The sequence below is a fragment of the Gouania willdenowi genome, chromosome 5 (genome assembly GCF_900634775.1).
Source record: "Gouania willdenowi chromosome 5, fGouWil2.1, whole genome shotgun sequence".
In the NCBI taxonomy this organism is placed as follows: Eukaryota; Metazoa; Chordata; class Actinopteri; order Blenniiformes; family Gobiesocidae; genus Gouania; species Gouania willdenowi.
In genome coordinates this window covers 7,793,452-7,818,922 of record NC_041048.1, presented here as the reverse complement: position 1 = coordinate 7,818,922, position 25,471 = coordinate 7,793,452, and the positions used below count along the sequence as shown (strand labels likewise).

Sequence of the window (25,471 nt, the reverse complement as noted above, 5' to 3'; positions counted from 1 at the left end):
TGAAAATTCTATAAAAAATTATCAAATGTGGTTTAACGCAAAACTAGGGAACCATGTTCCAGTTCTATGTCCAGTTCTACACATATGTAGTTAACAGTTATTAAAATATGTTTTCTTTCCCACATTTTACAATTAAAAAAAAATGAAATCAAAGGCTATACAGACATTAAAAAAGGTTTAGATGCCCCATATTTTGATTGATTAGGAAGTCTAACAAGGTAACCAATAGATAGGAAAGAAATTACATGATAGATATTTGTTTTCAGTGTATTTTACAGTTAATTTAGGAGCCATTATCATAAGAGATGCTAACAGGAAGCTAACACAATCAGAAGGTAAACTTTTATTAGGTTATTTATCTCAGGCTCAGTAATTGTGATTAATTGTGAAATTTAGTAAATGAGAACATAATTGTAATTGACTTTCTGAGGAAAAAATTAAACAATAATTTAATTCTAATTGGAAAAGAGGCTACTCACTGTAATCATAATTTAATTGTAATTGAACATGGGTAATTGCAAACATAATTGTAACTGAAAAATGTAATTGACCCCAACCCTGATGGCCACCATCCCTATTGCCAATTTTGGATATTTTGTCAAACCACAGATATCTACATCATAAATTTGAGTTTAATCCGTATACATGTTGGCAAGTGCTACAAAATAAACACATCATCAGATTCATGCTATGCAATATGCATGCACCAGGATCACAATGGATATAATCTTCCTGAGAAATGAAGGAAAACAGATATCAATTCATATTTTGATGGGGATTCAATTAAAAATATTCACCTTTTAAAAGACATCTTTATCATAAACAATTGTGGCTGTAAAGAAATAGCAATTTCACCCTTTCCATGTGTAAAGCGTTGTGGTGGCCATATTATATCTTGCTCTGGATGCAATTTACAGTATTTTTAACTATTTCATGACAATCCTTGTTCCCAAAAGCCTACATTTTGCCACAAATATTATGTTTCTACGTCGAACAGAGCTAAATTTAAGGTGAGAATGAAATTTGCAATATGGATGGCGGCCATCTTGGATCTGGCTTTGAGCGCAATTTACGGTATTTTAGAATAGAATGGAATACACCTTCATTGATATAAGGTGTATTATTGAATTTCATGACTCTGAAAACCTATAACTCATTACCAGAAATCATGCATCCATGTCACATAGAACCAACGTTATGACAAAATATCCAAATTGGCAATAGGGATGGTGGCCATCTTTGATTTCTTGATTTTGAGTGGGAACCATTGGTTTGCCATGCATGGATCCCATTAAAATTAATTCAGCATACTAAAAAAAAAAAAAATGTACAAATGTTCATGCTTCCTTCCAGAAGTGAACATCTTAGCCTAATATTGCTACATATATATTATGCAAAGAAAAGTGGTCTCCATTTCATTCAAGACAAATTTGACTTTTTATTTTGTATTTTTATTTAAGAAAGGTTGTAGACTGACAATAACTTCTTGACACCTCTATCCTTTAAGCAGCTCACGTGTGGCAAAGCTTAGCTTCACCGAGGTAGTAAAACTTCAAATTAGGCACACTTAATTTGTTTCTCAGTCTTATTTCTAAACTGAATTGTTTGCTGTGCTGCACTGAGGAAAACTCATTCATTCAAGGTCGGACGAAGCAAATGAAAATCCTATACAGGCATCTTAAATGTTGGTTTTAAATGGACGCAGCCTGGTTTAAAGAATGTAAACACTTTCCCGCCCACAGGCTGTCAAAAGCAGCAACTGATGTACGCTTTCCACATTCAGTTGGATTAAGGTAGATAATTGCAGAGGAACATTACCTACTAATAACTAATAACGTGGGTTAAGGGGCTCTGTTATACTGATAGAAAGCACAAAAGGCTCTCAAATAGTTTTTATTTCATCCAGATGTTGCCACATCAAGTATTTCCTCTCGGTTTGTAAGCGTTAAGCATACACAAACTGATCATCTCAATAATCAGCCTGTTTGATAGCCTTGAATGTGTGTTTTTAACTCTTTATGATGCTTCGCAAAGTGGAAACAAAGCTAAGTGCTCCTAAACACAGCAGTGGATGTGACACCCAAACAAACAAAAAAAAACTTCAAATTGTCAGACATTCTGCATAATGTTCGTGTTTAGGTGATAAACTGATAAACTTTTTTTTTTTTTTTCCTGAAAAAAGACAAAGTTTGTATGTGCTCCCTAAAGGTGTGTAGTTTCTCTCCAAGCTCTCCGCTTTCCTCTCATAAACTAAAATAATTACTTTTGTAAAATTGGAAACCCTTAATTTAGCATTTTAAAGAGACTTTGTGTTTGTCCTTAGTGCATAAGATTTGGTTTATAAATGGCCGACTTTTTGAACTAAAGTTTAAGTCTTTAATAAATGTTTCATATCAAGCTTTCCCACATTTGACTATTAAAAAACAAATTGACGGCTATACAGGCATAAAAAAGACTCAGATACCCACACCAAAAATATTAAAACCTATAATTTCATTGATTAGGAATAGATAGGAAAGACATTACATGATAGATTTTTGTTTCAAGTGTATTTTACAGCTGATTTAGGACCCGTTATCATAAGATTTGCTAACACAAAGCTAACGCAAGAGGAATGTTAACTTTTATTATTTATTTCAGGCTCAGTAATTGTGATTAATTGCAATTGAACTTTAGTAATAGAGAATGTAATTGTGATTGACTTTCTGAGGATAAAAATATTTGTAATTTAATTGTGATTAGAAAAAAATGGTGGTCACTGTAATCGTAATTGAATTGTAATCAAACATGGGTAATTGAAAACTTAATTGTAACTAAAAAATGTAATTGACCCCAACCCTGATGTGAACAAACTGAGTCTTTTCAACTTTTTAGACGTATTTTTTGATCTTCAATGTATTGAGGCCTATACTATGGTATTATTGTGTCCAGCAGCTTTATGTGAAATTGAAAGCCTTTATTGTTATTATACACAGTACAATGAGATTTAAAAAGCACCTCCATAAAAGTGCACACACAGCAATATGAAAGACTACACAATAAATACAATCAATAAATACATTAGCGCAAGTTTAATAAGGTGATAACTTTGGGGAAGAAGCTATCCCTGAGTCTGTTTGAATTGTGTGAATTCAATAGAAATTATCTAGGTTACTTTTACACCATGTAGCTAAAGACTTTTAGACGTGCATGAAGCTTTTTTGCTAGAAATTATTGTCTTAGATCAGAAAACAGCTGCTTCGTTGAGGGTCGTTGGTGACATGAACATCTTATTTGCAGGTGAAAGCTCCAGGATGTGATGGCAGCACATCTCTCGCCTCCTGGCTGGATACCCTCGGCCTGCATGAATATCTGCCTAATTTTCTATCGAGTGGCTATCGCACGCTGGAATGTGTGAAGAATCTGTGGGAGTTGGAGATCGTCAATGTAAGGATAACCGATTGTTTATTGATTAACGCACTTTCCGGAGTGACATCACTAGTGTTTCAAGCTCAGGTATAATATAAAAGCCTCTCTCAATTCATCAGGGGAGTATATCAAGAAAATTACTCGCTCGAAGCGTAAAAAATATAATGGGAACATTTTGAAAATTACTGAGCCATTAGCTGATGACTGTCTGTATTTTTTTTATTTATTTCAAAGCTAAGTGCGGGTAAAAAGGAAATATGTAAATTGGTTTTATCCTAAATGAAGAAGTGCAACAATGTATTATTGGTGAGCTTGAAAAAGCATGATATGGTATTTTATTGTTGCTCTAGTTCTCAGAGTTGTCAGTACATTAACTCTCCAGCCTGTTTTTTTGAGACACGTGTGAAAAGACCAAACTTGCATCTACGGTTAACTCGGCTTGTTTACATCGACAGTCTTTGTGTTAGTTTCATTAGCATGTGGTCAACATTATTAAAAGTACATGTTGTCTGACATTGTGCAGGCGGACTGTCTGACACCTAAATATTGTAAAACAAATGAAAGCATTAAAAATATGGGGTTTTATAATGTGCATTTTTTGTTAAAAATGATGATCGTACTAAATGTTACCAGCAACTCACAGAACGACAACATAAACATAGAAAAGATGAGAAAATATACTGAATAATGAAAAGAACAGCCCAGAGCAACAAAATGACACCAAAAACACAGATTAAGTCAGAAAAGCACTTACAGTACTATTAACAGCAACACACAAAACAACAACAAAAACACATTAAATGAGAGAAAAATACACAAGATCACTACAAAATACACAGAAATAACAGAAACACATAAAACGACATAAGAAACAACCAAATGACACCAAAAACACACTGAGGGAGAATAATTTAAATAATACCAACAACACACAAAATAAGAGAAAACAGACAAACAACAACAATAAAAAATACACAAAATGACACCAAAAACACACAAAATGATGATAGAAATGATCTTGATTATAACACTAACTGAAAATACAAAGGTCAGTCTTGGTCCCACACCAGGAGGGAGATGGCAATGATAAAAATTATGGAAATAAATATGTTTGGGAGGCACTAAATACTGTTTCATTCACTTATTTAGAAAAAAATATTTTTTTAAATGTGTGTCAACACTCATTAATTCCATCATTATCTTCTACAGTTGTTTTTTCACAGAATTCTGAGTAAAATGTAGTAGTCGGACTCGGACAAAGGGGGTACTTGGACCAAAAGGTTTGAGAACGACTGATGTAGCTGAACCAGTTTAACACTGAGGGAAAAAGTCAGCTGTTGATAAAAACACATGGAGTTGTGCACATTGCCTCCTACACTTCAGTTAACACGTTCACCGACTCCTCCAAGCAACAGCTAGCTCGCTAAACTTTTAGCTGAAAGCCATGATGTGTCACTGGTGTGCAAACTGCTGTCCAAGCTGAAATTGCACAAATATATCAAGTTAATGGCTTGGATGTCCTTGTGGAGGAAACTACTTTTCTGTTTTAATTCAGCTTCCTCTCATTGAATCTGTATTCCAAATAGCCCAGCTTCAGCAACAAAATGGAGAATTCCCAAGATAAATGTGTCAGTCGAGTCTCACTGCCAGCACATACCAATGCTGTCAGACTGCTATACATACCTTTCTACGTCATGTCATCTAGCTGCCGCAAATAGTAGGGAAATAGGGAAATAGTACCTCTGCTCGAGCTGTCACTATTTGCTCATAGTTGAGATGATCAGAAATTTAGTTTTTATCAGGTTCCATTGTCTATAAATATTAAATTTAAATACACTAAAGAATGGGGTTCATGTGTACATGACACCATGTTTATGTTGATGCTAAATGCAAGAACATCATAGGTGGAGTTTGAGATTCTTGTCAGGGGAGGCAATAGAAAAGTAGAATCGGAACTATACATGAACTGCTGGATGCAGTGTCGCTTCACCATTTACGTTGTGAAGAAGAATTGCACAACAGAAGAAGAACCAACCTAAAGTCTCAAAAGTTTGAGACCATTTCACTAAAACATTATACTACACAGCTGAGGTAAAACTAACTTCTGTGACATGAAACTAGCAGTAATATGTTAGAATAAAAGCAGCAGAAAATTATTGTATAAAAAAATTGAACACTGGGGAGGCAATGCTCCCCCTGCCCCCCGCAAAAATGAATAACATACAGTAACGTAAATGGCGTGTCCATAAAATATTTGACTTTATGACCATCTTAATGTTGTGTTGCCGTTCGGCTTTTCGGAGAATGACCATATATAGATTTTGATGATAGCAGAAGGACCGTGCGAGGCTTCCTTCACCTTTATTGCAGTGCTGAAAGCTGACACTGACAACACCTATGGAGTTAGATAGCATCATCATTATTAGCAAAACACAAACTACTCTCAAAGATAGTTTCCTTATTTGGGCAGAACAAATTAAGTCGGGCACAATGTGTCACACTACAGTCTACAAAAGTAGTCATAGACAGGTGTTGTGACAAATTCTGAAGCCCAACAATATGATGGTCCAGACAATATTATAGCTTATGTCGGCTCTAGTAACTGAAGCCTTTAAACTTTATTACAATCCTACATGTTTCAGCGATTTAATTTAGCAGATGCTTTTGTCCAAACCAAGAACTTAGCCAAGAGGGAAAACCCTTAGTAAATGCAACAAGTGCTTCAAGATTGATTGCCCGCAGTTCTTGCCATCTAGTACAAGAAGAAGTGCCCTAATATCAACAATATCGTTCAACATTCAACATTGTCAGTGCTAAATATTCACAAAGAGCTGGTCTTGGACCATTTGACTAATTATAGGCCTTAGGACAAAGAGGAAAAGGGTCAGATGAAGTGCCTAAGTGTTCCCTGAACATTTGAGTCTTCAGATATCTTTTAAAAATAGAAAGGGACTCTGCAAATGGAATGGAGTTCATGCCACCATTTGGGAACAACAGAGGAGAAGCATCTAGCTGGGCTGGGAACACCAGGCGTCTTCACAGGCAGAGCGTAATGGGCGAGAGAGAGAGTCCAAGTATATCATCAATCATGACACCCAGATTTCTGGCAGAGTTTTTGGGCACAAGTAGAATGGAATCAAGACTGGCACTGATCTGTGGTTGAACTGAAAAACCCTATGAAAACAACAAGCTCAGTCTTGGACAGATTTAGTTGAAGGTGGCGTTCCTTCATCCATGCAGAGATTTCTTCCAGACACGCTGAGTGTCGTCAGCATAACAGTGGTAGGAGAAGCCATGAGAGCGGATCACTGAACCAGTAAAGGTGGTGTATAAGGCAAAGAAAAGGGGGCCAAGCACTGAGCCCTGAGGTACCCCTGTCCATAAAACCATGTGATGCAGACACTTCTCCTTGCCTTGACACTCTGAAGAATCTACATGGGAGGAACCACAACAGGATAGATCCTTTAGAGAGAGAGAGAGTGTGGAGAGGATAATTTGAGGGTTTACAGTGTCAAAGGGTGCAAACAGGAACAGCAACAGTAGGATAGAGTAGAGCTTTAATCTGGCCAACAATATTAGACATGACTCGACCTGTGCCCGATCGAATATGACAAAAATTTAAAACTCTAGAACAGAGGACTGACCAGCAGCTCTAGCCAGTCGCAGTGATTCGGTGACTAATAGGAGTGCAGTCTCAGTGAAATTATAATCTTTAATATGAACTATATTTATACTCTTCAATATTTCAGACAGCTTGATTTGCTACATTAACAGCAGACTGACTACTTCCTCGTCACTCATATTGGGTTTATATTAACAAGCCAGAATTAATCAACAATTCACTCGCATTTGAGCATGAAAGGTAAACGTCTATCAAATTTTTTTCTCCACAAAACAAACTCTCCTGTGCTTCCTACATGATGCACAGGAGAGAGTTCTCCCACTGACAGCACTCGGATTTCAGCAAACCTAAAAATACAAAATTTAATTAAAGATTACGGACTAACTGCACATCATTAGGCACTTTTGTTACCAGATATCATCATGAATTTTTCAAACAATATTGTGTCATATACACTTACTTAAAGCAGCTACGGGAAGATGTCCAAGTCCAAGCTTAGTTTGCATAATCGTTCTAGAAAAACATCCATGCTCCACAACTAAAGGCACATTCCATATGCTACTGTTCCAGTTTCAATGGAAGTAACACAAGTGCAGAGGTGAAAGTAATGTAATGGATTACTCCTAATGAGTACTCACATTACTGCAATTGAGTTCCTTTTAGGGGTACTTGTACCTTTTTGAATTTATTTCTAAATCAGTAATTTTACTTGTACTTAAGTATGTTTTAAAAGAAGTCATTCATTACATTTCTACACCCGACTGTTACTGAGTAAATTATTATTTTTTTTGTTTTAAAATGATCAACAGACTTTGTGAAATTGAATGCCGGTTATTTTCTGTTTTAGAGTTTAAATAAATTTAGCTATATTTAGAATCTGAAATTTTTTAATGTTTTTAATTGAATTCATTGATGTTCTTCTACTTGAGTAGGAGATATTGGTACTTTTGATACTGCTGCACAAGTGTGTATATACATGTCTGCATGTTTTTTTTACATTTCCTTATCCTTAAAACAGGATGAGTACTGGTAATCAGTAAGAGAGTTGACATATACTATACGTTAACAGACCTCATCTTTTCATCGCTGCACGTATGTGGCTGTGATTAAACGCGAAGGCGTTTAAGTAATGGAAAGCATCAAGAGACAAGAAGCAGCCAAAAATACCGTTCATGCAGTATGAGAGGGAGGGTGTCCGCTAGACTGCGATGCAAAACAATGGGTGTGAGCGCAGGGTGCATTACTTTCAATGTGCAGAACAGCAGAACTGCTTCAGAGCATCTTGGCAGAGCTACTGTGTCCATTACATTCCCCTACACTAGCCACAGCCTCTTATACAGTAAATAACATCAAGCATCAGGATGATCCATGAGCTCACATCTACACTCCTCTGCTTCCTTATTACTATTTTTTTTTTAAATAGCTCCTGTTTTGCAAGGCTCCTGCATGCTGAGCTGATCTCACTGGGACTTGATGACGATAATGAAAAGAGCAGCCGCAGAAATCCAGCGTTCAGACCAGTTGCCTCATCTGCCTCTGACTCAAGTCTCACCTAATGAATAATTGAAGGCTTCAGACGAAGAGTCATACGAGGCTTTTACTGAATATTTGGTAGCAGCCACGTAATTGAAAATGTAACATTAATCACTCAACATGAACCTTCTTCTGCATACGCATTGATGTTAATAGCCAATTATGCAAATGTACAGTATTAGGATAATGAGTTTTGACTACATAAGATTAACTAGTGACTTCTCCTGTGGGGCTTTCAGACACATGAGCTTAAATGATCTTTGTTACTGTGAATGTTCCTCGTGCCTGTTAACATTAGTATTCAATCAATGCCAGCATGTGCTTTGATCTTGCTGGATGTAAAATAATATAATAAAAAAAAAACACATTACTAGAGCCTCTGGTCTGTTTAGTGACCAAGAGTATGTTGTGAAGTACAATTTCTCAAAAAAAAAAAAAAAAAAAAGAAGAGGGTGCTGCACTTTAAGCTTAAGGCAAAACAGATTGATGCTGAATTATTGAAGAGAGTCATTCCTGTTTGCCCGTAGATGACTGCAAGCGAGGGGTGTGTGCCACTGAATCTGTGTCAGTGTATTTGGGCCCCGTATGTAATGCATTTTTGTTTAAGATTTAGTGGCAGCGGTAAATGGATTATTCTCATTGTATATACAGTATGTTCTTCTGTTGTTCTCTATAGGTCATAAAGGTTGGTCCTCTGGGTCACAGGAAGAGAATTATAGCCTCACTTGCTGAGAGACCCTATGAAGAGGCTCCGTCAAAGTCACGTCTTTCCCCGATCATGGTAAGACATCTTCTTCTTCCTCTTCTCTTTCTTCGGGAGGTTTTTGCACAAAGGTCCAGTCCCATGCCAGATTGCCTCAGCTGCAAAAACACTCCAATTAGGGCTGTGCGATATGGACCACAACTCATATCTCGATATTTTCTCTCAAAATGGCGATATACGATATAAAGCTTGATAATTTATTTCAAATAAAGTCTTACCAGAAAGACAATTCAGGGTTAAATTTACTGATGCAAAATACCACACAGGCTCATTTATTAACAAACAGTTGATGAATTAAGGATACCTTGACCTGATATCAGGCTTCTATGTTGCAAAATGAACACATTTTTGGTCATAAATCTTCAATGTTAAATATTCACAGGCAATATGGCAATGCCAGTCAAGGTTACTGTCAAACATACATCATATTTAGAATCCCTGAGGTCCAGAACCATAGAAATGTGTTTTTAATTTTAATTATGTTGTTTTTGGATGGCTAGTTATTTTGGGGTTGCCACCAATTTTTTAATTTGCACAATTCTTCCCCTAACAGACCAGACTACTATAAGAGACATTTTTAAATCAAAGTTAAAGGCACTCTTTTTTTCTACTGTGTATGATTGCGAGGGGAGATTTTTGGTAATGTTGTTGTTGATGGTTTTAAATGTTTTTACTGATAATTTTTAATGTTCTCATTGTTTTTAAGCTGTTGTCTGTTGCACTTTCTTATCATGTAAAGCACATTCAGTTGCTTTGTGTTTGAACTACACTATACAAATACATTTGCCTTGCCATTAGTTATTGTTAGGGATAGACGGATATGGATTTTTTAGGGCCGACGTGGTACCGATTTTTTTCCCCATCATCCTTAGCCGATGAGGTGAGGTAGAACGACAAGTAAAAAATATTTTTGCTCTTTGTAAATAATGCAGATCGGCAAACGCAGCAGCCTGCATCGGCTGATGCCCATACACTTAAAAAACGCAAAAATTGGCTGATATTGGGCTGCCGATGTATCGGTCCATCACTAGTTATCACCCTACATTGTGTTCAAGTGCTCATTCTTCTGTAAAGTTTGTTTTAAATAAGTTATTTGAGGTTGAAGAACAGGTTTTTATGTCATATATGACGCCGATTAACAGCTGTGGATCTTGCATAACTCTTTGTGAATAGCAGTTACGTCGTGAAGGAAAGCTGAGACGCCATTAAACTAGATGTGAGTTGAAATATATTGTGGTTTTGTACTAACCTCTATGATCTGAACAAGCCATTGGTACAAGTTCATGCGGAAAAAATACTTATGTTCTTGGCGGAGCTGGGCTGCGTAAGTCATGAGAGCAGTACGCGCTAAATGGGTGGGCTATGTTACCAGGGTTCCTCCCACGGGACCCTACTGCGCAGACTCTGCTGTCAAATTTGCAAGATGGAAGCGCCCCTAAGCGCCGTAATTTGGCTTCAAAAACGTTGAGTGGGAACAGCTACAGTGCACGCCCACTTTTCATGTTTTTCTGAGAAGTAGCAAAAGCAGCGACTTAATTTATCGCCCAGCTCTAACTCTAATAGTCCTAAAGGTGGAGCTACAACCAGCATATAAAGTTAAAAATTGTGAAAATATACAACAAATAAACCATATGTGCTACAGATTTGCAACTTCCACCAAAATTTACTTTTGTACATTTTAAAGTATTGCAAATTTTAAAGTCCGTCATTCTGCTTTTTCTAAAACTGTAAAACCGTTCAAATCCATCTTCTTCCATGATTTTTGTGTAACACCAAGCTTGCCACAGCTCTTCTTCAGACTGTCCTACACAAACCATCAACACAGATTTTTGATTGATCCAAAAGAGCCGACAGTGCATCAAAATGCTGGACCGTAAACAGTAATGTAAACAAATACATATTTTTGCTAAATACATTTTCATTGTTCATAATAAAATGACAAAATGTTTGGGGTCAAATCCATAATGTTTTGAAAATATAACAATTTTTTCTAAAAAAAAAATGAATTTTTGATGAATACATTTGTATCGAATTTACTAGACTGCACAATTAACAATTCCATCCAATGACTTGACTTACTTAATATATACAAATAAAAAAATGCAGTGTATTTTTAATGACAGTTGTCTGTGAAATCGATTTTTTTTATTATCAATTATTGCAATAAAGTATTAAAAAAACTAAGCTTGTTCCAACATTTTTAAATTTGCTCTCATGCGAACAATTTTAGTGAATGCAAAAACTGCATTTTAAATATTTCTCTTACAGAACCAATAAATCATTGTTTAAAACAAATGACCAACATCTCCATAGTTTTAGATGTAAAATGTGTATTTTCAGATTTTGGTCTTAATGACATTTTTGACAGCTGTTTAAAACCTGCTAACAGCTGCTGTTTTCTTTTAAATTGCCTGGCCCCGACCATTGCTGTGCAGTAGTTATATTCTTATTTTGTTACACAATTTCCATTTAATAAAAGAGAACACAGAATCGTGCCGACAACAGTATGCTTTTCATGCAAGGACAGCGGGATTATCTCACGCCACTGTTTTAACATACTTCAACGTACTGTCAGCACTAGTTATGTTCATAGATTAGATATGCCTAATGTGAACAATTAGAAGGCCAGCTCTGCATATGCCCTTAATATACCCCAGATTTAATGTCACAGTCTGTTAGGAGATCTTCTTCCCTCCAAATCACACATTTGTTCTGGAGCGTTGCTACATTTCAGTGGAAATTGATCATCACACCCCAATCTTTCCGCTCTATTGAGCGACAATCCAAACGGGTGCTTTAAAACTATGGTAATAAGCATGACACCACCGTCTAAATTACTAAGCCAGCATCGTTTGTGAGAACACTGATTCTCCTCTCTGCGGTGAATGTCTAATTTCAGGAAAGGGATTCTGTATTATTGTGCTCACAAGAGTTCAACACGCAGGGCTGATTTCCCAGGAAGATTAATCCTGGCAAAGAAGAATTGAGTGTTTCCAGAGAGAAAGACGTCAATCTGTGGTGCATGCTGCTAGTTTTGTTTTGTTTGACATTGGCAGTTCCATGACCTCCTGTCCCAGTCCACATCCCCCCTCAGTCAGATGGACCCTTACACCAGTCGCTCCATGGACATGCTGCTGCCACTGACTGAGACGGACAGGAGGAGGAGAGGAGTCGACCAAGACTGTAGTGCATCGCTGCGTTCCTATAGCGAGAGGCCACGCTCAGTAGTAAGTCATCAAGTTTCCTCACATTTAATATAAAAAAATTTTTTGAAAAAGAAAATTATAGATGTTGGGAGAAGAGTTTCACTACACAACTGTATTTATTTTTTATACATTTTTGATTTTATATTGTTTTCACATTTAATTGGTTTGTCCGATAGTGGGAGTGTCAGCTCATGTACCCAAAATGAATCAGGTTATTTTACATGTGTTCTCTAAACCAGTGGTTCTCAAATGGTGGGTCAGGACCCAAAAGTGGGTCACCGTCTTGTCCTGGGTGGGTCGCAGACAGCTGGTCAAAAATAAATACTTTGTCTCTTGTTGAAATTGTGTTTTATTTTGAAACTGTTCTTTTTGACAGGCATGCTGTGAATGAAAATATATAGATTTATGTTTTAAAAAGATTATATATGTATGTTTTTAACAGCTATTTTTGAAAAACTAAATTTGGTTAGCTGAATTCCAAAAAAATAAAATAAAAAGTGGGTCGCAATTTAATGACTGTCGAAAAAATATGTGTCCCAGGTGAGAACAGTTGCACCAATCAAACAAAGGCAAGTGTCACTTTCAGGGAGACTAACCCTGATGATTCCAACAGTGATCCCAGACAAGCCCCCAATTATGTTACAGCCCCCTCTAGGATTTTTAATGGACGTCTTGAGGGCAGCAACATAAAAGACACCGTAACAGATTCAAGGTTGACAAAGTATTTATTAACAATTGTCAAAAATAACTGAAAGAACCATTAGGGACTGGATATCCTGGGCCAACCCTATGCAGGGCCTTCACACCCAGCGTCCACCCTCTAAACTACAAAAAGTAAAAATACAAAATCCACAGAAACATGAAACAAGATGTCACAAGGCAAAAGGTTGTGTCATGGCAAGCTTAGGACAAAGTCACTGGGAGCAATTCAGGTTTAAAAAAAATAAGTTTATTTATTTTCTGCTTTCAGTCCAGACAGCATATCTTCTTTAAACAACAGGAAAAACAAGGAGAGAATCATCAAAACAAATCCTCCATCAAGGGGTTCAATTCAGACCTGCTCAGACATTTCCCTGTCCATGTGTGCTGCTGGAGCCATCTTGGCTTGTTCTCACTCCTCACCTTCACTTCCTGCTTTTATAGGCCCGAGGCTCCGCCTCCTCAATCAATGCCTCTCATTTCTTTAACCAAAACTGAACCCTTCATAATTGTAATAAAACAAGAATTTTACAAAATATATTAAACACAATTTCTCACTTGCAAAACAAATTAAATACATGTTTGAAATCTACATTTAACAAATATTCAACATTTTAGTTGTGAGGGAGCTTTTGCTTCCCAACACAAGACTACCAGTATCTCCTTCCCAAACTAAAAAAAAAAAAACTTACAAAATTTAGAGCAGGGAGCAGAATAAACTCCGCACGTCTGCTGCTGGTCAAACGTTGTTGTGCCTCCTCTCCTGCTTGTGGTCTTCTCAGCCCTTTTCTACATCTCCTCCTCCCTCTCCACTTGATTACTGATGTGAGTCAGGTGTGTTAGATGAGAGGGAGGAAGGACCAGCAGTAACAGTGCCAATGTTCTAAAAGGACAATAATGTTCAAATATAAACAAATGTAGAATAGCAATTATAATGTATGTTAGAAGTCAAATGTAAATAATTCAAATAATGTTTGGTAAAGTCAAATTAACCAGATCAAAACTTCATTACAAACAACTTAAATCAAGAATCAACCATTAACTTACCCTCATCAAAAATATAATCCTCACTAAAAAAAAAAAAATGAAACTTGACTTACAATAACGTAATTCAAAAGACACATGGCACACACCACCAAACTATTCCAGCTGCAGGTAAAGAGGAAGTCCCGCCCACTCAGGGCTGTATTTATAATGGAAGCAGTGATTGGTTTGACCCAAAGAAGAAGAAAAAGCACTGGTTGTTGTCCCTCCACCATGTGAAGCATAGGGGAAATTAAGTTTGTAGTTTTTAACAACATACATTTTAAGTAAACTTTTCTTTTTATGTGTTTTACCTCAAACTCTTATTTTTAGCCTCTAGGGAATGTTTTGTTTGTCAATGTTTGGCTGCAACACAGCAAAATAATTACATTTTTTATTATGCTTTAATGCTTTATAAATGGTGATAAAATTGGTAATATTAATCTATTGTTGTTAATATGTTGACGTGCCTACCTGTATACCACTACTGTAGTTAGTTGTACGTGTTTACTTCACTTGTGCACTAATAAATATTAGCGACAGTTCTGCCAACTTGGGCCTTTTTACTTGTCTTAATCTAGTACCCATTTTTGTAACATTTTGGAGAATTCCTAGGGAAAAAATTGAGAAGAATTGGAGGAATTTTTAATAATTGGGTCTTCTTTCAACAACTTGAGATTAAAAATATTTACCATCATGTGTGAACCTGCAAATAATGTGAAGTTTCATTTTTAAACTGTGTATTTAGAGGGACTGAGATAGATACAGGCAACTGGCAGCCTGGGGGCCCGTGGTCTAAGTTTATACAGCCCCCAAAGTAAATGTACAAAATGACAGAAAAGCACACAAAACAAAAGCAAGAATATATTAAAAAAATACAAAGAATTACAACATTGCATGAAAATACAGTAAAAGAGAGGAAAAACACAGAAAATACGCCAAAAAACAGCACTCCTAAAAACAGTAATACAAAAAATTACTCCAAATAACACATAGCGATTACGAAAATAAACAAAATTACAGAAAATGTCAATTAATGTACACAAAAACAAGGAAAACACAGAAAATGACTCAGCAAACCCACAGTACTAACAAACAAGCTAAACAACAACATAATATGACTCCAAAACATACATTTTACAGGGAAAATGCATAAAAGGACAACAGAAATGCACAAAATGCAATCAAACAATATAAAAAGAATGACAAAAAAAAAAGTTTTTCTTTCCTGTGTTTTTTTGTTGTTGTTGTTTTACTTTGTCTGCACATGCAGTCAACACTACAATAAGTGCATTCCTTTTAAAACAGCAATGCATGTTTTGTTATTGCAATGAAATAAATGGTCATTATTCTAAATACTGACATGAATGTTAAAAATGTGGCCCTTGGATCAAACAAACACATTTTTGTGGCCCCCGCTGAGATAGAATTTCCCACCTCTGGACTGAGATATGTACAACTGAATTATTTGGTAATTTACACAATAATGAATGTTTTCTCTGTCTTTCTCCTGTGGGCCGAATTGTATTTTCTAGTCGTCCTCAGAGGCTTAAAGAGAGACAGAACAATGGAAACAAATGAAAGAAACTTTTCTCACATTGAACTTCCTTTTACGGCCAGTTCCGCCCAAAAAAACCCTTGACGGAAGTTAACGGGTGTAAATGAATATCACAGATTTCTCCATTATCTTTTTAGTTGGTGGGATTAATTAGGCATGAGAGACAATAATTTTCTCCCGACAGGGAAAGAGAAGTTGGCGTGTGTGAGGATTTGAGCAACTTTGTCAAAGGGTAAAAGTTGACGGCTTGAAAACTAGATCAAAGCAGTGATCCCAAGAAGAAATGGCAGTGAACTGGTGACGGGGGCACGACAGCCGAGGCTCATCCAGGCAAACAGATAGCAGAAGCTGGAAAATATCCAGCAGATGAGCAAAAGTTGAAATGAGGTAGTTCCTATTTTGTTTTCTATTTTTCACTATTTTTAGGTCAAATTCATATCAAAACATAACAGATGAAAAAAATAGCTAAAATGAAATCAATAGGATTAAACAGGATAATAATATTTTTAGGCCTATGATGTTTTAACACGTCTCATCATAAAACACATTGTTTTATTTTATTTATTGATTTATTGAGCATGCAAAAGGCCAACAATCAAATCTAGGTAAAATGTATATTGCATTAAATGAATATCATATGAAGCAGTCAATACACCTCAACGTCTCATCATTAAACCTGTAAAACACATTTGTTTATGCATTTACCTGACCTTAGAATCATAAGTTTAAATGGATTAAACTTTTCTAAAACAAACATTGCAAAACATTACAGGGTTGAATTATTCCGCTGAAAACCAAAGCATTTAGGTATTAAAGCTGCAGTTTGTAGAATTCTCTCTCCACTCCGTTTTGACACCGAAACCAAAACTAAACCTCCCTTACCGGTATGTTTTGTGAACGCTCTTAGTGACTTTTCTCTCAATATAGACAAGTGATGAATGTAGGGACGTTATCTTGTGTTAGTGGAGATTTTTCTGGTGTTTTAGAGACTCTATCGTGAATGCATGTGTCACTCTGTAGTTACTGTCCTGAGCAATGGCTGCTGCCGTTGGCTCGTCTCCGCCACAAGCTCACAGAGATCTGTGATTCCAGCTGCCTGAGCTTCTCTGAGCGGACTGATAACCATCACTCCGCATCCAGACTGTAAAATTAATTCACCTTAAATAATGTTCTCTTAGGTTTACACATGATTTATCCTGTCTGTTCTCACTCTCCCTCTGAAGCCAGAGTGTGTGCGACGGACCCTGCACAGTCACGGAGGTCTGCGAGGATGCAAAGCGAAAGCAATCCTTTCCTCTTCAGTGTCTGTGACTTTATTCTGTTGCGTTTCCACCTCGGTTTGTCTTTTTTCCTTTTGATTTGTCGTGTAACTGTTGTGTCTAACGCTAATGTGGGGACTTTTGCTGAAATGTTTACTACCGAGGGTACGTGAACGCGCCTGACTTTAGTCGAGCAGCCAATAGAAATGCCCAAAACAGCTTATGGAGCACACAGTTTTGGAAAAAATCTCTGATTGGCTGACATCCAGCGAGAAGAGATTCACTGTTCACTCAGAACACATAGGATTACAATATGCTCAAAGATGATTATGGATTTTTGACCAAATGATGCCCCCCAAAAAACCTTACAAAACTTACAAACTGCAGCTTTAAGGTGCACATTTTACCCAGAGTATTTCAGTTTGGTGTATGTTGTTGTAAAAATGTAAGTGTGACTGTCCTCTATGGGTTAAAACCCGGGTATTACAATGGAATTTTGCTATTGGCTGACACTGTTGGCTACGCCCCTTCTAAAAGTCATCTAAAAGTCAATCAATACAGTTATAGATAATCATTTTTTAAATTCTAATTTCTTACACTGAGAAGTTGAGAGTAAACCTATGATTTTTTAACACGTCTCATCATAAAACCTGTAAAACACATTTGTTTATCCTCTTACCTGACCTTAGAATCATGAATTGAAATGGCTTCAACTTTTCTACGACAAACATTGCAAAACATTACAGGGTTGAATTATTCCGCTGCCCCATAGCTGATTTTAATCTTCTTTGACTGTCATGAATTCCGCTCAGCCTCTGTGAATCTGTTGTTTGTTTTGTTTTTACTCTGAGAGAACAAACCAAGAATAACTCCGTGATCAAATTTTAGCATTTGCTAAAGGTCAACCTGCAACACAAACAGTCCAGCTTACACGCCCCGTGTCTCTGACTCAGCGAGGCCAGCGAGAAAGCGCACAGTGGAGCCTCTAACACATCAAATAAGAGCCGTTTGTAATGTACTGTGTATAAATTCATTTCTATCATTTTCCCTCAAAACCTTAATGTATCACTATTACAAGTAGCTTTTCTTCTGACAAGTGATAAATGAAAGAGCTGAGCACAGCGCACATTTACCTAAAGGCGAAAGACTGCATGAATATGTATGAGCCAATGAACATTGAGAAGTGAAACGCTGAGCAGACAGTGTTGAGCTCCTTTCACACTGAGGTCCAGGACGCACAAGACACACAAATCAGGTCTTAAAGACAACCCAGCCACAACATTACACATTACACTAGCTAAAGCCAAAAAACACTTTTTCTTTTTAAACATATTTGGGTATGAAAGAGTGTTATTGATTGATTTTTGTCCAACTTTTCACATTGTACTCAAAGTATTTTAATTTTTGATTATTTTTCTTGCAAAAATGTAAGAGTGACTGCCCTCTATGGGTTGAAACCCGGCTCTTACAATGGAATTTATATATATATATATATATAGACTGTTTTGAGATTTGCGCCAGTCACAATGTGTGTAACATAAACAATAATGTAAAAATGATTAATAACATAATTGATAATGTTGACAACAAAAATTTGCGTCAACGCATTGTTTAATGTAAACAATGAAATCAGGACGGCGGCCGCTTTCTGCTTAATTTGTTCTGCATTACCATACATGAACTGCTGGGCCACCATTTACAACGTGAAGAATAATTGCGCAATAGAAGAAAATGGTCACATGACCTAAAGCTCTACTGACCTCCACCTGAGTCGTTTTAGCCAACTCCCCAAGCCTGACAGCTGGTGATTATCGGGGATTGGCTGAAGAAGCGGACTGGGTCCTGCTGGCTACCAGACGTCTCTCCGTCTGAGCGTGGCGTCGGAACACCTGCAGCGGACGGATGGGGACGAGAGCTCGGCGGCGGTGGTGGCTGGAGTCTCCACCCGGAGACAACGCAGTGGCTCCCTGTGTTTCTTTCACCTGCGTTTTGGCTCAAAGGCGCGGCGCTGTGTGCCTCCGTGCGCTTTTGTGATGGAGTTAAACGCCAAAGCCGGCACTCAGTAGCGGCTGTGGGTGTTGGCGAACGACAAGAGCTGCTGTTTTTGGAGGACTCCCTGTCGGGGAGACGGTTTCTGGTTGACTCTGGCTCTCAGAAGAGCCTTCTTCCTCCCGCAAAGTCGGACCTGTCAGCACGGAGCAGCGGCCCGCTGCTGAGCGCAGCAAATGGATCCTCTATTGGGACTTTTTCATGGGCGCAGTTTTAAATGGGATTTTGTTATTGCTTCCATTACCGTTCCCATCATTGGTGCAGATTTTCTGTGTGCAAACAGTTTGTTAGTGGATGTTACTAATCGTCGTTTGATCGATGCTGTGTCTTTTTCTACTTTTCCGTGTAAGACTGGGGGATTTGGGCCGTTGACACACGCTAATTTCTCTGCGTCCGGCGGTGTTTATGAGCAGTTATTGGCGGATTTTCCGTCTTTGACTACACCTGCATTCTCTACTGCGGTTACAAAGCATGGCGTGGAACATTTTATCCCCACCGCGGGCCCGCCGGTTTTTGCGCGCGCGCACCAAACTGGACCACACGCACGCATGCGCACCAAACTGGACCACACACACACGCGCACACCAAACGGGACCACACACACGCGCGCACCAAACCGGACCCCAACACGCGCACCAAACTGGACCCCACAAGCGTGCGCACCAAACTGGACCACGCGAGCGCACCAAACTGGACCACACACACACGCACCAAACTGGACCCCACGTGCGCGCACAGAACTGGACCGCGCGCACCAAACTTGACCACGCGAGCGCACCAAACTGGACCACACACACGCACCAAACTGGACCCCGCTCGTGCACCAAACTGGACCCCGCGCACACACGAAATGAAACCGTTCTCGAACACTGTAGCCTAGCTACACATACAGTGACATCTATAAGTTAAAATAGGAGGAAAAAAAGTTTTTATGTATAATTTTATATTTCATATTTGAATTGAAAAGCTCATACCCAGAGTATTAATTTGTTTGCACATACAAAATCTAAAAAAAAATTGAACATTTATAACACCACTGTGCTGGTAGAGGTTAAGAAGACCACAGGGTCTTATAAATTCATCTCACCAATTCCAACTACATTTTGATAAAATATTTCCATACACAAAGCAACAGATGAATACAAAAATTTTTTTTTTTTTTTTTTTTTTTTAAAGTTCAAAATGGATGTTGGTTTCATAAGCACTATTTGCACAGGATTAGTTTTACCTAGGGATTCCATGTAATAAATAAATGAGCCCCCAACGTCTGCTTTTCATGTGTCGCATTCACACACTGAGATTTTGCTGAAATTTACGAACATCTGAAAACGTGAAACTGTGAGTTGATGTTAAAACGACTTTGCAGGCTTTTGACCACAGATCGGTGTTACTGCTAGCGCTAGCTGTATTAAATAGAAGGCTACACACACACACACACGCTCGTGCACCAAACCGGACCCCACACACGCGCGCACCAAACTGGACCCCACACACGTGCGCACCAAACTGGACGACACACCAAACTGGACCCCACGCGCACCAAACTGGACCACACACCCCCACGCGCGTGCGCACCAAACTGGACCCAGCGCGCGCACCAAACTGGACCACACACCCACACACACACGCGCACGCACCAAACTGGACCCCACGTGCGCGCGCACCAAACTGGACCGCGCGCGCACCAAACTGGACCACACACACACACACACTCACCAACGGCTGAAGACCAGAGTCGTGGTGTCACGTGTTCATTTGTTGCGAGAATAAACAGCCGTGAAGTGTGCGCGCGCACTGTGTGTGTCTACTATGGAAAGCCATCGAGGTCAAAAACACGTGAAATACACGTAAAGTACGCAAAAAAATTGACGTGTGTTTAACGTGTATTTTACGAGTTAAATTCACGTGTTTTTCACCTAGTAAAAGTATTGAAGTTGCTCCCTTACTATAAAAACAAAAAAGTACATGTGTGGTGAGCACTTGAGGATATTTCTCTCACCCAAGGGGTTGATGGGTAGGAGGTGTGGCTTCACGCCATTTATAATGTTTTGGCGCGCTTTGTATCAGTCATTCTTGTGATGCTGCTGAACTGATTAAGGGGCAAAAAATTGCTTGTATTTTTAAAAGAACAACAATCCAATTAATATATATTTTGTACAGTCACTGTGTTTTATGGCACTAAAATATTTGTATATTATGTACATTCTATTAAGAATTGTACATTTTCAAATTATTTTGGGAAAACTGTAATTAAATCCCCCCCCCCCCCCCCCCCCCCCCCCCCCCCCCCCCCCCGCTTCCCGCAAACTCCACCTATACTGAGAATGTTGGTTTGTGATGTTGTGGTGGTTTCTTACATCACGGACCACCACTGTTAGCCCCGCCCCTTCTATAAAAACTAGCACCTGTGGACTCTAATCATGGCTTCTTTGGTGTCTTTGTGTCCATGCAGGATAGACACACTGATCGACATAAAGACTCTCGTTTGAACCTTCGCCCACCGAGCCAATCTGCTACCTACGCCACGGTGTCGGCCTGGCATCACCAGCCTGAGAAACTCATCCTGGACTCCTGCGGGTATGAGGCAACGGTAAGTTACATTTACTGCCTTCGTCATTGTAAGATGTTTTCTCTTTTACCGTGAAATGATTGTGTTACGATCCCTTTGGACTAGGAGTATACATACAACCAGCTGGAATGGTGTAAAAACCAAACAATTTGTTTAGAATTTAACAAATGGAGCAATTTAAATCTAATAAACAAGTGGAATCAATCCCAACTCTTAGGCAAAAACGCAACTAAGAACAACACCAAAAAAGCAGACAGTGGATTACTATACTTCTGTACACGTCATGTTACATACTTAAGGAAAATGTGTTTCTGGCATTTTCTCTCAAATTTTCAAGCAAATATCCTGTTGCTTGCTGAGAAAAACACCTAATATTTGAAAGTAGTTTTTTTTATTGAATTATTACATTATTTATATATAATCACAGATAAATACCGTAATACTTCAATGCATCAAATTGAATTACAGAATAATCTACAAAGCCATCAGGAAATATGTGTCACTATGAAAATTTGGCTGAGATTGCAGCAATAATTAAAATTTTTTAGGTCAAATCATGCTAGCTTCCATTGCGGACTGCACCTTTAATGCTGAAATAAAACAGTTTTGTTGATAGTTTATTTCAGAGAGCCATTGCATTTTGTATTTTTTGATTCAAGTTATCATGTTTATGGTTTCATGTTTTTGATTACAGTACTTAGGATCAATGATAATCAGGGATCTACGAGGAATTGAGTCCACTCAAGATGCCTGTGCAAAAATCAGGGTAAGTGTATTTTAAATGTTTTGATTATTATTTTTTTAAGAAAAAAATAATTTCAGTGTCTTTTTTATTTATCTTTAATTATGCTAATTAAAATTAGCATTGAGTTTCGCTTATTTCCACTCTTGCTTGTCTCTTTACATACTGTTACTGTTTCCTCCACTAGAAATCAAAGGACTCAAGAAAGGGCCCAGTCGTCATTTTGTCCATTACTTACAGAGGGGTTAAGTTCATTGATGCAGCAACAAAGGTAACGGATACGTCACTTCGCAGCCACCTCTGATTATCTTTCCTGCTCGGCTCATCTTCATTCTGGTTTCCGTTAGGCCATCGTCGCCGAGCATGAGATCAGGAATATTTCCTGTGCTGCTCAGGATCCAGACGACCTCTGCACGTTTGCTTACATTACCAAGGATTTGAAAAGTGGCCACCATTTTTGTCACGTCTTCAGCACTGTGGAAGTGGTGCGTACAGACACCCGTTTGCATCGGAAACAATTGACATTTAAAAAGATACGGGATACATTTTATTAAAACATTTTATTAAGTTTCACATTTTCATCGTTGAGAAAGTACAATTGTTTTTTGACGGGGTTAGGGTCCACACAGGTGAATCAGCACCTTCTCATTTATCTCATTGTGGACACATTTCATTGGTAGGGCCTCTGATTTTCCGTGATTATGGAAAACGGACAAAAAAAAAAAGGGAATTCAGGTTCTGAAACGTAAAAAATCAATGTCAACCATTTCTTTTTTTCTCTCTCTCTCTCTTTATTTAAAATCAGCCCCAAAAATGACACGGAAACGCCTTAAAGCAGGGGTGTCAAACACATTTTAGTTCAGGGGCCAAATCCGAAGTAGTTTGATTTTAAGTGTGCCTCAGATTGTAGCCGGAAAATCAAGCAATTTCAACTATAATTTGCCCAAATTTCCGCATTGACGCTGTCAATATACAGGCATTAAGTGACAAATATCAATCTCTGCAGGATTCTCTCTTTGAAATTGGATTGATTTTGTGGCCAATATTTATTTAATTTGGGGGTAATTATGTGAAATAATTCAAATTGAATGGTCTGAAGCATTTTTTCTCAAATGGTGGTACTCAACTTTCAACTCAACTCAACTTTATTTATATAGCGCACATTACAACAAAGTCATCTCAGAGCGCTTAACAAAATATAAAGTCCGTAGGGGTACGTGATGGCACTACAAGGGGTGCTAGAAAATGTTAAAATTAAGTGTCAATCTTGGCCCCACCTTATGCGTGGGACCAATATGACCGGAAATGATCAAAAATATAGAAATAAATCTATTCAAGAGCCACAAAACCAGTGTTTTTCAACCTTGGGTCCTATTGAGTTTAAATTACTGAAAAATGTAAATAGATTTTTTAAATTTTAGAATTATGATTCTTTTTTTTATTTGTTAAAAGAACACAATCTTAATTAATTGTATTTCTATACGTTTACTTGTGAAATATAAATCTAGTTAAACTAAAATGCAGTAAAAAAAAAAAAAAATGAATACATATCTCAGCTCAAAAACTATTAATATTATTATTATTCCATCATTATGCTCTATTGCCAGACAAAGGGGGTACTTGGATTCAGAAATAGCAAAAACAGTTTGAGAACCACTAGTCTAAAGGGCCGGATTTGGCCCCTGGACCTTGAGTTTGGTATATGTGCCTTAGGTGCATGTTTTAGGACAATATCATATATTTACATGCAATTGAATTTTTAGAAAATGTGACAAATGGACAAAAAATGCCCATTGCACTCATAATCCCATTTGAAATGTTTTGTTATGTGTAATGCTATGTGGATTGAGTAAGAGTCGTCTAATCATGTGATATGAAATAAATGCAGAGCTTCATGTGAAGTGTGCTTTTAATGTGTTGTGATAAACAAGCGGTTCAGATGACTATGAATGCATTCAAATCTGAAAAGGCCCTGGTACAAAGACAGGTTTAGCTCATGGTGTATAAGCTGAACTGGTGATGGGTTTACCTGGTGACACATCATGGCAGAAGCATCTATAATCACGGACCATATCACACATTTCCACTGTATTTTTCCCCCTAAACATTTAGCTAAAGGTCTAGCAGTGGATGTGGTAAAGAAGAGACTTCAACGTAACCATCCCACTTTTGTTAGTCATCTGAATATGACGATATGGACTGATATGGACGTGAAGTGGAAAAAAATGAAAAATGGGATCATGGTTAGATCATAAATTGATTGATTGAATTAGATTTTCATGAACAAGCATTGTTAATGTTATGAATCTGAAAAAGGTTGACAATTATTCGTTGTACTTATGTGGTAACTGGACCACTATGGAGGAATTGCCAGATTATTTACCTGAAGTGAAACCTTAACTGCTTTTTGAGAGTAATTTAAAGACGTGTTTATCTTTATTTAACAGAGACATACAATCAATGGTGTTTGTTTTTTTTCTATCAACCTTAAATGTTGAAAAGAGACACAAAGTCATTAGCAAAGTCATTCTGAGGAGAAACATTTAGGTGAGTGATACGAGTGATTAGCTTCCAAGCCAACGGTTGAAAAACAAAGTTTCACCGACGTCGTAGACTCATGGTTCACTAAATCAACACGATTGCAACGTAGAATTCATTTAAAGTCATAATCAGAAGATTAGGAGAAGCTAAGTAGTCTGAACAGATGTTTCAGTCACATTGGTGAATGCTTTGAGCGTTTCCTGATGCTTGTTAAAGAAACGGAATGGTTTGTTAAGCACACAATCAAAGTCTTGATGAACACTTTGGTCTGAATCTTAATCTAAAGTTTGTTCAAATAAAAAGACGCTGACAGAATGCTTTATTTTCTTACTGAAGCGTTTTTGCAAATTCAGGTTTTCCTTCTATCTTGCCCTTCGACACACATTGAAGAACATGAGAAGCCTTTGAAGCAGTGGTTCTCAAGTAGCTTTTTTCTCTTATTTCTGAGTCCAAGCACCCCTTTGTCTGACTGCTACATTTTTCTAAAAAAACGAATTAA

At 37.7% G+C, this 25,471-nt stretch overlaps 1 protein-coding gene across 9 annotated transcripts in view; it reads left to right on the top strand.

Annotated features, from left to right (window-relative positions):
• Positions 1 to 25,471, top strand: part of anks1ab (ankyrin repeat and sterile alpha motif domain containing 1Ab) — a 74,834-nt gene that overhangs the window by 32,800 nt on the left and 16,563 nt on the right. For all 9 annotated transcript variants that reach the window (XM_028447361.1, XM_028447360.1, XM_028447356.1 and 6 more), the window contains 7 exons: positions 3,280 to 3,426; positions 9,240 to 9,344; positions 12,383 to 12,553; positions 21,573 to 21,710; positions 22,384 to 22,455; positions 22,619 to 22,702; positions 22,779 to 22,916. In XM_028447361.1, the coding sequence (XP_028303162.1) occupies positions 3,280 to 3,426; positions 9,240 to 9,344; positions 12,383 to 12,553; positions 21,573 to 21,710; positions 22,384 to 22,455; positions 22,619 to 22,702; positions 22,779 to 22,916 (855 nt within the window). The remainder of the gene's footprint in view (positions 1 to 3,279; positions 3,427 to 9,239; positions 9,345 to 12,382; positions 12,554 to 21,572; positions 21,711 to 22,383; positions 22,456 to 22,618; positions 22,703 to 22,778; positions 22,917 to 25,471) is intronic.